The 13,109-nt window shown below is 48.8% G+C and overlaps 1 protein-coding gene across 1 annotated transcript; it reads right to left on the bottom strand.

Annotated features, from left to right (window-relative positions):
• Positions 1 to 7,438: 7,438 nt before the first annotated feature.
• Positions 7,439 to 9,199, bottom strand: LOC308244654 (ezrin-like; the record flags this gene model as incomplete). The annotated part of the gene is made up of 1 exon (XM_080660813.1): positions 7,439 to 9,199. The coding sequence occupies one exon, from the start codon at positions 9,197 to 9,199 to the stop codon at positions 7,439 to 7,441; it is 1,761 nt and encodes a 586-aa protein (XP_080516939.1).
• Positions 9,200 to 13,109: the final 3,910 nt, after the last annotated feature.

Below are 13,109 nucleotides of genomic sequence, written 5' to 3'. Positions count from 1 at the left end.
ATCCTGGCTTTGGGGCCTGGTGACAACAGCTGCCTTCTGTGGTTTCTGCAGGAAGATGGAGAAAGAAATGACAGGTCCAAAGACAAGCAGAGCAGGTGTCCATGGAAAGACATTCTCCGGATTCTAAAATGTGTATGATTTATAAGAGGGTGCTTGGGTTAGGGAAGAGGTTCTTAAACTTGAGATAGCCTTGACCTTGTTAAAACCTAATGGCTGGGCCCCACCCACTCAGCAGATCTGGGGAGGGTGCCCACATTCTGCATGTCTAACAGGATCCCCGGTGGTCCTGATGCTGCTGGTCCAGGTACCCTCTGGATTTTGGGCTGGCTGAGATCCACCGTAGAGGTAGGTTTTGGAACAGCTGATATTTTCTTGGAAGTAGGAAGAAAGGGCTCCACTATCCCATGTACCGTCAAGTATCGAGTGTGATGTGTCCAACACACTACACGCACTCTTTCGCATCCTCAGCACAACCGTCTAAGGAAGACTTCATGACTCACATTTGCAAAGGTTTGAACTCCCGAGGAGACGGCACATTGGCAGGAGGGTGGTTTTGCCTCCCTTTCTCTGTGTCCCCAACGCTGGAGCAGGGTCTGACCTCATGGGTGGGAGACCATGGCCAGGCTGTGTGCAGCCAGAGGGAGGCTTTTCCTTCGGTCCGGTACTGCCTGGCACTTGACTTGTCTATGTAAGAACTCCCGTGCCAAGTGCCTGGACACGACTATGCTCACCCCAGATGGCCTCTGCGTTTCTGCCCTGGAGGGTTAATGTGGAGATTGGGGCCAAGAGAAGCTGAGACCCATAGTGGTGAGTGAGGGGCTCTTGGTGTAAGTGTGGGGGTTCAGGGGCCTCTGGTGGTCAGGGAGCCTCCACAGTTGCAATTCCTGTTTGGTAAGACAAGCTTTCTAGAGCATTCTGAGATGAGTCAAGGAGAAGACACTTTACATGTGAGGCTTCTCTTCTGGAATAGTCTATCTATACTGTGCCTCCTGTGCAAAGTCAGAAGAAACTGGTGTCGCCCTGGGAGTTTGTGATGCAGGGTTGTTCTGTTGGAAAATTTTCAAATTCAATATTAACAGAATTAATAGTTAATACTATTAACTACATGTCATTTAAGAATATGTATATACATATACACATATAAAGTCATAATGTGTTTGTTAATTGTCTTTTTTTAGGTACACGAATCAGTAAGTCTCTCTTACTTTCTTTTTATTTGTTTGTTTTATTTTGCTTGGAAATATTTGAGGAGTTTTAGTCACTTGCAAGTGAAAGATATAGGATCTTGGAGCTTGCTTAATCCATTGATATTCTACACACGAGGCCAGTGAGGACAAAAAGTATTGCCGATGGCCTATGCCTGGTGAGAGCAGGGCTGAGATTCCTAAGGAAGCACTGTTGTGAGCTGACTGGTGGTTTGCAAATTGTGCTCCTAGGAACCCTAAGGGTCCTTAGATCCCTGAGAGGGAGAGATGAGAGGAACTCCCCTGCCTGAGTCTGAGGTCTAGGGACCCCCTGCTTCAGCAGAGCAGCCCCACTCCCATGTGCTTGCTTATTTATCTATGTTCCCGGGCAATACCTTGTGTGAAAAATATGCCCTGGACATAAACTTTCAAACGTCTAATCTCCAAGCTGGCTGTGATTAGGAACTATGGTTTGTTCTCTCCGCACCCCCATTCCACCTCCCCTGCCCCCAGCTCCTAGCACAGTGGAGAACGCTGTTAAGTAAAAATAAAAAATAAATAAATCTCTAATTTTCAGATAAAAGAACCCAGCTGAGATCATGTAAAACACAGGACTTCTGAGCCCAAAAACAGGAAAAAGAAAAGAAAGAAAATAGGCTGCTCCTAATATACCATGAATTACATTAATAAATATTGCTGTATTTTCTGTACTGGTTTTTAGAGGGTTGGAACAACATACACTCTCAATTCTTAATCCATTAACAGATTTAACTCCCACCATTACCCAACTGCCTGCTTTTGTGACTAAGAGGCATAAATAATAAGGGGTGACAGGAAACTAGGAGGGTAAGCACGAAAGTCCTGGGGGACGAGGAACCTGAGCTGCTTCTGGGAGAGCTGCTGTCTGCTGCTAGCATAGAGCCAGCGGCCCTTCTGAAATTTCACCATGGGCCCCAGATTTAAGTTCTTAGAAGAAATGAATTTTATAGGCTAAGCAAAAGGAGTATACATGTCTCATTCCATCCATTTCCTACTCTTCATCCACTTGATTTCTCCTTTCCTTTCCCCCGCTTTGTTCATCATTTCATTGATCTATTTTCTCTCGTCCCTTAAGTCCAGGTGTATGGTCACCAGTGGGCACTCATTAGTTGTGTAAATTCCAGGGAAACCCTGGAGGGCGTACCTCAAAGATGCCTGCTCAACATGGTGTGGCTGGAGCTAACCCTTCTGCTCCTTCCACATGTGCTGCTTTATCTCCTTTTTAAGTGATTTCTAGAACAATCCCAACCACAACCTCCCGTTCACTCTGCTCCTGAAGTCAGCAGAGCCTTACCTCTTAGCAACAGAAGTGCATGTAGCCCAGACACCCACTGAGTGAAGGCAGCAGGCTCTGCTTTTTACTCTGTTGGATGAACTCCTGGCTGACAACCATCATTTACTCAGTGGCACTGCAGTGAGCCTCACAGAGGCCCAAAATGCTTCCCTCAACAGAAGTTGGCGTTGTTTACGTGGACTGGATCTGTTCCTCCAAGTATTAAACGTATGTCTTTGAAAAAGAAAGACTTTGGGGCCCTGTTTCTTTTGATTAGATTACAGTGTGAAGTAACAAGAAGAGGCGTGGGTATGTGAGAAGGCTTCAGGGGAGAGGTAAGGGCAACAGTCAGTTTGGTCAATTTAGAAAAAAAAAGCAGTAGATTTTTTTGTTTTATTTTAATTTGATTTTAAATATACTTTTATTGATTTCAGAGAGGGAGAGGGAGAGAGAGATAGAAACATTAATGATAAGAGAGAATCACTGATTGGCTGCCTCCTACATACCTTCCTACTGGGGATTGAGCCCATAATCTGGGCCTGGGCCCTGACCGGGAATTGAACCTTGACCTCCTGGTTCATAGGTTGATGCTCAACCACTGAGTCACACCTGCCTGGTAAAAACAGGTATGTTTTGAGTGCTTCTTCATTGACCTCAGGACAATCAGATGAGAGATTGGCAGTACATTTTAAACTCTAGAGTCTAGAGAATGTAATCCAGGGCTTGTGAGATCAGGCTTCATCTCGAGAGGACCAAGGTTATTCACCCTGAATTTTTCTACCTCGGGAATAGAAATATGCAATATGCTTAGCACTGAATTTATAACGGAAAAGATGAGTGGATTTTGAATTTCAGAATGTGCAGGCAAAACCCAGGCTGTGAGATGTCTCCATGTAAAGTCTTGAAATGTTGCCATCCTGTAGGAGTACCTGTGAAGGTGACACCAAGGATGGCGGACAGTAGGACAGGCACTTTCAACCATATTCTCAATATCACCAGTATCGTCTCAGGGCCAGGACGAATGAGAGTAGATGGCTGGGGTCTGGGACCAGCGTCCAGTCTGTGGGACAGAGGCCTTCTCAGCCTAAGTCATGGAGGGTTCCTGAGGAGAAAGGCTAGGATTGGACCAGGGCTCTCCCCGGGGATGAGATGGAAGTGAAAAGACTGCCATTCTCATTGTCTCTGCAGGGTACATCCATCCTGTTACAAACAAAAAGCCCAAACCCATCGCACATGGAAACAATGCTTCCTGCTTCTGTGGCTCCTTTCGTTCGCAAATGTCAAGCTGTTGAGCAGACATGCTTCATTCTGGCCCCATCTCTGGGAGGACAGGTATTTGGCAGGAATGGCGTTTCTTTCACAGATGGAAACTCTGGGACATAAAGAAATGAGGATGAATTTTGCTCATCCCTATGGCAGAATCAAAATTGGGAACGGAGCGTCCAGAGTCTGGGTGGACTGAATCTGTCAACCACAGTCCCCTGGGTGCAGCAGAAACTGAATAGGGTGGGATGCGTCCTGAAGAATGCAATGATGAGACCATGGCACTTCTGAATCCGACTAATCAGAAAGGTGCCTCTAGGTGTGCGGGCAAGTGGAGGGTCCAGGCTCTAACCCCAGCGGGGGTTCTGGGTGCTGTGGCTCATCTGAGGGGAACTGGACACAGTGTCTACTGGTGTTTGAGAAACCCAGAGAAGGTCTGAGCAGAGCCAACCAGGGAGGCTGGGCAGAGGGGCTGGGTCCTCAGTAGCCTGCCAGCTGAGGGAGAGAGAGTGGGGTGGGGGGCTGGGGCTAGCCTTAGAAGTCTCCCAAAACTCTGGGATCAGGCACCCTTCCGGGCCATGCTGTGGGTTCAGACAAATTGGTTAAGCCTTAAGGTACCAAGGCTGAGGTGGAAGGTCAGGGCTGTCTGTCAGGGAGGGTGGTCCTGGACAACCAGGCCCGAGGAGGGGGTGGATATGAGGGCAGTTGTATTTCTCCCTCTTCAGTCTCCAGGAAATACTGTCTCTTCCTCCCTCCTCCTCTCCCTTTCCCTTTGCTCATTTTCTTTCTTTTTTAGTCTGAGAGGGTGGGCTAAGGCTAAAATGAACATCAGGGATAATTGGGGAGGGCAAGGCAGCCCCTCCTGGCTTTGGCAGTAGGGGTTGTGGGGTTGTCAGCATCTTCAGCAGAGACTTCGGGCTGGTCAGGGATCCTAAGCCTGAGGTCATGCTAAGGAAGCAGGCAGAGCAGTGATGGGAAGGACAGCACACACACCACACATGCCATGTCTGCACCAACTCCAGCAGGTGCATTGGGTGGGACTTGGGGACAGCTCTGGAGGGACAAATCCATCTTCGGCATTTTGCTCTGCAATCTGAGGTGCCATGGTTTTTAACTGGGGGGGGGGGGGGATGTCATTAAAACACTAATAAAAACTGCTCCCCTGGTAAGCCAACTAGATCCAAGCTTCTTGCAACTGTTTTCTACATGAAATGGTGAATCTTTCGTCATATTACATGCATTTTAAAAATTCTGATTTATTCAGATTAAATGCAAAATAAGTCAATAAAAGAATTTTGTTTTATCTAAGAAAAATATAGCTTTTTCCATGATCGAGAGTTTCTGGTTTCATTAGGTCGGACAGAGAGCAATAAAACTCACTTTTGGCATAATGGGATTAATGCACTTGAAGAGCAAGCATGGATTCCCAGGCCCCTTTGTGCCCCTTTGCTGTGCATGTCCTTTCTGCTCTTTTGTACACCCAGTCTTATTTTTCTATTTAAAAACCCCTCACCCAAATACCCATCCAATGTGACTGCATTAAATATAAATACATCCTCCCTCAATTGTCTACAAAGCTGTGTTCAGCTGCTCTGCCAAGGAAATGTGAAGCTCAGGGCACAATCTTTTAAAGCCTTATTTGAAAACACTGAGGAAAATTACTCCTAGACTCAGTTGATTTCATAAATAAGTAAAAGCAAAAAATAATTTAAATGCATTAAATAAAAATTGACTTCACTGGTCTAAGGTTTTATTCTTAGTCTCCAGGCAAAAATATTCAGAACCACCTCTTCCCAGCTCCTTCTAATGTTTTAAATTGAACATTGAATAGCTCTCCAGGTCAGACCCTGCCTGCCACCCTCTCTGTGGCCCCATAAGTCTAGGGACATCATTTATTTCTAGAACCTTGTGGTAGATTGAAAGGATGGCCCCTGTCCTCCCTCTCAATGCTCCTCCCACAAAAGCTGAGTCTGTTTCTTCATCCTGGGCATCTGGGCTGACCCTGTGGTTTACTGTGGGTAACAGAACATGGTAGGATTGGCCTTATCCCTGTCCTGAGTCCACTCCTCAGCATTTTTCATCCTCCTCCCCCTCCTGGAAGCTAGCTGACACCCTGTGAACACCCCCAGGCTCAGCCACTTCCCACCCAGCTCTGAGCTGGCCAACCCACAGAAGAAGTACTAGCTGATGACCATTGACCACAGATGTGTGACAGAGCCCAGATGGACAAGGTATGCCACCCAGCTGAGCCTTGCCCAGATTGCTGATTGCTTGAACCATAATCTAATTTAAATCAATAGCTGTTGTGTAAGCCACTAAGTTTGAGGTGGTTTCTTATATAGCAAAAACTGACTGTTATAGGTTGCCCTCTATGTTTTCCTGGTTTGTCTCAGTGCGATGACTGAGGTACAATTGTACTGGTTGTTAGAATTTGAAACAATCCTGCAATGGTGGTAACTCCCTCAGGCCTCCTGAGTCCTCCCTCCAGCCCATTCCTCTGCCACCACACCACCTGGCAGCTGGAAAAGTGATAACTAGCAAATCAGGGCTCTCAGCCCCCTATCTTTGTACAATGTCTCCTTTATTTGATTGGTCAGTGTCCATTCCAATGGTTGTTAAGTATTTTGGTTGTCACCCCTGCCATTAGCAACTATTGGGCTGGGATGGCATCTGCATGGCGGCTGGCTGTGTCCTTGTTTGGGCTGGCCCTCAGCTCTGCTCTCTCCCAAGCCTCCATCTCTTCCTTTTCTCATGTCACTCTGACCCAGAAGAAAAATGGAACATGTGTTGAAAACTTGCAGAGGCCAGTGAGGAAAATGCCTATTTCTGTTTGGGCTGAAGCAGCTGGGCGTGGATGGGGTCATCACACCTTCTGCCACCCAGGCCAGTCCTGGCTCTAGCCTACCGCCTGGTGTGATCACTAGTATCCCCCCATATTCTCTAAAGTGTCCCACTTGGGAGACAAAGGACATGATCCCCATAGCTCTAGAGAAAGCCCCTCAAATCCAGTGAGGCCAGAGGAGGGTGGAGGCAGGGCTCCTTTGGGAGGGCTCTTGTGTAGGGCCTGGAGTTTGGAGACCCAGGTTGGAATCAAACTGTTGGATTGTGGTAGGAGCCCTTGGATTCCGCACCTGTAAAATGGGGATGATGCTTCAGTGCCTTGTAGATTGGGTGCTGGTCTCACATAATAGCTACTCTATTGCTGCTGACTGAACAAATGGTACAGAGGGGAGCCTGACCTTGAACCTGGGGTCAGCTTTTTTTTTTTTCAAGAAATCAAGTGAATCTATTAATCTGAGCTAATTTCAGATACAGAAGGACTATGGCACAGACGAGCCACTGGGGTTGCTTTAATGACACGACTCTCACATATGCCAGAACGGAGCTGCCCCTCAGGCGTACAGTGGCCCTTTCCTTGATTCCATCGGCCCTGCCCCCAGCACAGACAGGAAGTGATTCATTAATAACAGCAGTAAAAATCAGGCCCATATGGCACTATGATACAAATGGGAAAATAACCAGGGGAGCCCCCACCGTCCCAGCCCCGGAACATTCCCACTGAAACAGCTACTCTCTTTAAAGGAACTGGTACGAGGAGGGTCTAGATTAGAGAACTACGAATACGAGTTTCAGAGTCTGCGTGGGCCCCGGCTCGGGCCACCCTGCCAGTCCCGCGGCCTCACATGGCCTCGAACTCGTCGATGCGCTGCTTGGAGTTGCCCTGCCGGATCTGCCCCAGCGTCTTGTACTTGTCGCGGCCTTGCCGCATGTTCTCGTTGTGGATGATGTCGTTGTGGGTCCTCTTGTTCTCTTCTCTGGCCTGGGACAGCTCGCTGGACAGACTCATCAGCTGCTGCTGCAGGCGCAGGTTCTTCTCGGCCTCGGTGACCCGCTTCTCCTCGTTGCGGTCGCCCAGGATGCCCTCGCTGGACAGCTCAGCGCTGTAGCCCGAGTCCTCCATGCCCTCCTCCTGCAGGTTCTCGCGGACGTGATAGGCCACCGGCTCGTACACAGGGGGCGGTGGGGGCGGCGGCGCCGTCATCACCAGCTGCAGCTCCTCCTTGGTCTTCACCAGGTCATCCTGGGCTTCCTTGGCCCGGTGCTGCCACTCCTCCACCTCGTTCTCCTTGCGCCTGCGCGCCTCCTCCAGGAGCGCGATCTTGGCGGTGTACTCTGCCAGCTCCGCGGCCAGCTGCTCCTGGCTCTTTATCTGATCCACCGTCTGCCTCTCCAGCTCCTCCTTGGCACGCAGCGCAGCCATGCGGTCGGCCTCCAGGCGCTCCGCCTCCTCCTGTGCCCGCTTCCGCTCCTCCTCCAGCTGCAGGGCCCTCTGGATCTGGTCCGAGAGCTCTTTCTCGGCCTTCTTGGTCTTCTGCTCGTAGTCCTGGAGCCTGAGCATCAGCTCCTCCTTCTCCCGCATCATCTGCTCCTTCTCTCTCTCCACGGTCTCCCGCCTCTTCTTCTCAGTTTCCAGCTGCTGTCGCTCCAGCTGCTTCTGGTGCTTCTCCTCACGGGCCTGGGCCTTCATCTGCTGCACCTCGATGGTGTCGGGCTTCCTGCGGCGCATGTACAGCTCGTGGTTCCCCATGCAGAGCTGCAGGATCCGCTTGTTGATGCGCAGGCGGGGGGCGTAGAAGACGAAGTCAGGCGCCTTCTTGTCGATGGGCTTGATGACAAACTTCTTGTCGTTGAAAGAGATGTTCCTGATCTCACTCCACGGGAAGCCAATCTTTGGGGTCAACTTATCATCTTTCTCATAAATATTTAGTCCCAGGGCATCCACTCCAAGCCACAGGTCTGTTCCTTTCTTATTTTTTATCTCAAAATAGTTGATCACGTACATTTCCAGGTCCTGGGCGATCTTCAGGTACTCCAGCATGGCACTGTCTTTGAGCATCCCGCGGTGCTCCGCGTGCCACACCTGGATCCGGTCCTCCCACTGGTCCCTGGTGAGCTTGTGCTGGTCCATGACTCTCTGGGGGATCAGCCGCTCGGAGCTGAGGTACCCAGACTTGTGCATTTCTTTGTTGTAGTCTCCAAACTTGGCCTGCACGGCGTAGGAGCCGAGGAGCACCGCGGTCTCCGGAGGGCAGTAGATCTCATCGCTCAGAATGCCCTCCTTCACTTGGAGGAAGAAAAGCTTCTGCGTGATGTCCTGGATGAGCTCCTCAGACACGTCTTCGGGGAAGAACTTGGCCCTGAACTTGAACTGCAGGGGATTCTCCTTCCTGACCTCCTGGGCCGACACCTTTTTATCAAGTTTCAACCAGGTAGGAAATCCCTTATTATCTACATACGGAAGGCCGAAGTACCACACTTTCCGGAGGCCGATCGTCTTCACCACCTGATCAAAAAGCTGCTTTCCTGTCGTGTTCGGCTGTATGGCGAACTCCAGCTCCGCATCCATGGTGGTGACTCGGACATTGATTGGTTTCGGCATTGTCGGTTCTGGCGGGTTCTCCTCGCTCCTCGGGAACGCGTCGTGGCAGCGGCGGAGGCGGTGGGACCCGCGGCTGTGGACGGTGCGCTCCGCGTCGGTGCGTCCTGGGGTCAGCTTTAATGTCCAGTCGATGGGTAGGCAATGAGGCAAGGCGGCTGGCTCATTTGGTGATGAATTATCAGGTGAAATTTGTTTAAGTTGCTTGATAGTTCTTCATTCAGCTTTCACTGGGTTCCCAGTCACTATGACATTAGTTTTGCCCAAACTATTTTGGAAGAGCCCTGCAGCAGGGCTTAGCTATGCATCTCTCTAACTCTGTGTTCAGGCCTTTGTAGAAGCCAGATCTTTTCTGTTATTCTTGGAGACACTTTCCACAATGCACATCTGTTTCAGGCCATCACTTACCATAGCCTTCTTTTGAACCAACCTTCCCTTCGCCTCCCTCCCCTTTTTTTCCTCTAGAATATTCCTCCCATTGACAGCTACTCTTTTTCTACATTGTGAAGAGGCTTTGTGCTTCTGCCATTTAATTCTCACTAACAGCTTTGCCTCCCCCATTTAAAAACCTTCAGCGATATTTATTTCCTTTCTTTGATTTGGATACACAGGAGCAATTCCAGTACATTCTTTTTAAGCCGTGTGTGTGTGTGTGTGTGTGTGTGTGTGAGAGAGAGAGAGAGAGAGAGAGAGAGAGAGAGAGAGAGAGAAAGAGAGAAATGCACTTGGCATCAACACATTGTTCAGTTATTTCTATACTAGTGAACCACTAAGTCATAGTTTTTCATAGTTTTTCCTATTGCAAGCCTGGCTTACAAGGGTGATTTTGACTTCCACAGTAATATTTTGATTTCTCAAAGAGAAAAGGTCTTTATGTTGGAGTGCTGCCTTCTCCTATGCTTAATGGGATATACACTGAGTGGCCAGATTATTATGATCTCTGAACGCATAATAATCTGGCCACTCAGTGTGTGTGTGTGTGTGTGTGTGTGTGTATATATATATATATATATATATATATATATATATATATATATATATATTAGAGGCTCAGTGCATGAATTTGTGCATGGGTGGGGTCTGGCCAGCCTGGCCAGGGGGAGGGGACATGGGCGGTTGGCCGGCCTGCCTGCTGGTCGAACTCCTGGTCAAGGGGACAATTTGTATATTAGCCTTTTATTATATAGGATATTCACTGAGTGGCCAGATTATTATGCGTTCAAAGATCATAATAATCTGGCCACTCAGTGTATATACACTATGTCCATTAAGGGATGGCCATACTGCGTTCTCTTCTGTCTGACCCTCTCCTTGGCCCTCAGTCTTCACGAGCTCCCTAATCTTTTTCTGGTCCTTCACCCCTCACATATTTCCCCTGTGCTCTTATCCCACGCTGATGTTTTCTTACATCTGACCCTTTGTCTCTTATTTCCAAACTCTTATTCTTGTTTCCCTGGTTTTTAGACTTCTCTAGCCTTTTTTGATCTTTATTTATCTATTTTTCTTAGAAAAAGAAAATGCCTATAGCTGTTCTTGATGTCCTGGTTGATAATTCTCAGATTAAAACTTGTGTTCAGATATAAGGAGATTCTGAACTCAGATGTGACCCACAGGGCCAGGTGTATCCAAGACGAGGTCACATTTACACACCTGTCACACTCCACATTTCTGGAGGACAGGGGTGTTCCACTGATAATATGGACCACACACTGCTTCTTCCATGTGGAAGGCTTGAGGGTATAGATTCTGCACTCAAATTGCTCTCCTTGAAGTAGGTGAGAAAAACAGGCAATGTGCTGAGTAACATTCATGGGACTCTATCCCGGGACAGGGAAACCTGGTGAGCCATGAGGGGACCATAGCAGACCATTTCACTGCTGAGGACCCCTGGCCTGTGAATATGCAAAGGCCACAGAGCCAGATTCAAGGCTAGTTTTGTCTTTGCCCAACGACTCTGCCCCCATTGACCATGCTCTAGGAAAGGGTGCACCTTACACAGTTGAAGCAGAGGACCCTGGCTTGAAGCACAAATCAGATGCCACAATCAAAGACACTGGCCTGTGTCTCATCCTCCTGAAGCCCATGGCATCTTGGGACAGCTTGACCTGACCTCAGCTTGCTACAGATTGCTCCCTTGCCTCTTAGTGAGCACAGCCTCCTTTCCTCTACCCTGACCACATGTACTTTTCACCCTGGTTTGGCCTGCTCCTCTCTGATCTGGGTGTCCACCTCAGCAGGGCCCACAGAGCACCTTGTGTAGCTCTCTCCCATGAACTCTCAAGAACACCACCCTGTGGGCTCACCAGGCCCAGGACAGGCCACAGGCACAGACTATGCAGGGTCCTAACTCCAGTAAGACACCCTGGGGCACGCATTGGGGAAGATGGTAAAAAAGTATTTGTGCTCACAGGACCTCATCTAGCAGTGTCCTTCAGTTCATGATAATATAGAGTATCATTTCATTACTACAGTTCAAATAGGTGTAAACCTATAAAGGCAACTTAAGTAGCATTGGATCCAGAGGAAGCATGGGTTCTGGTGTGATACAGTGAATATTTCTGACTGTGGCTCTATGTCCCACACTTACTAGGATAGAGGCCTCGTTGAGACTGAACTCAACTACTGTCTTGTCGATGTGGAGTGAGAGTGTCACGCAAAGGTTCTGCATCGCTGAGGGATGGGCAGCTGGGCCTTCACTGAGCTTCCAGGCCAGGCAGTGGGGCTCTGCTTGCTGTTAAAGAACACACAGATGTGCAACCCAGACCTGGGAACCCGCCTCCCACTGATCTGGAGGCTGCTGAGCACTGCTGCTGCGAGAAGCCTCCGTAGTGTGAGGAGCCACCTTGGTCAGTAGTTCCCAGCAAACACAGAGGAAGCAGAAGGCCCTGAGGAGAAAGGAGAAGAGTGAAGTGATACTTGAAGCTAAATCTGGCTGTGGGGTCTGGTGGATGGGGGGAGCACTGATGCCCTAGAGGAATTTCCAAGCCGGAGTCTATACTAGAGCAGGTATTGAGTGGCTCTCTTGGGAATCCTACAGCAGCCACTGCTCAGCTGCACAACTCTCCCTTACGCCCAGACTCTCTTCTGTAAAACAAGGCAATAGTAGCACCTGCTCCACAGGGTTGTGTGAGGAGTTAAGACATGGAAAAGCACTTGCAGCACAGCATAGCCCAATGTGTTGGGTGTTAATTTTACGTGTCAGTCTGACTGGGCCAAGGGTGACCAGATGTCCAGTTAGACAATATTCTGAGTATGTCTGTGAGAGGTGTTTCTAGATGAGACTAGCATTTGAATCAGTAGACCGAATGAAGCAGATTTCCCTCCCAGTGTTAGTAGGCCTCTTCCAATCTGCAGAAGGCCTGAAGAGCAAAAGAAAGAGGAAGGTTGAATTCTCTCTCTGCCTGACTGTTGAGCTGGGACATTATCTTCTCCTACACCCAGCACTCCCAGTCTCAGGCCTTCAGACCCAAACTGGAATCTATACCATCGGCTGTCTGGCTTTGAGGCCTTTGAAATATCACTGGTCTTACTGGGTCTCCAGCTTGCAGATGGTGGGACTTCTCAGTTTCCATAACTGTGTGAGCTAAACCTTATAATACACCTCTGTGTTATCTAGATACTATTGGTTCTGAAGAAGCTTGACTAATACACTACAGGACTCACCCTATGATATTGGTGAAATTTACTATTTTGTGAATGCTTGGCCTTAACTCCAGCTCTCCTGTGATGTCCACACAGCTTCACTCCATTCTGACCCATACATGACAAATGACCAACAAGATGAGGATGTGTGAGTGTATATTTGCATCTGTAGGGGATTCTAGATCTCATGACCCTATCACAGAGGCCAGTCCTCGTCCTCATGCCCTTGACTGGAAGTGAGAGGAGCATGACATGGGATACAGGTAACCAG

Source organism: Plecotus auritus (genome assembly GCF_963455305.1).
Source record: "Plecotus auritus genome assembly, chromosome: 3".
In the NCBI taxonomy this organism is placed as follows: domain Eukaryota; kingdom Metazoa; phylum Chordata; class Mammalia; order Chiroptera; family Vespertilionidae; genus Plecotus; species Plecotus auritus.
This window is presented reverse-complemented; position numbering and strand designations above follow the sequence as displayed.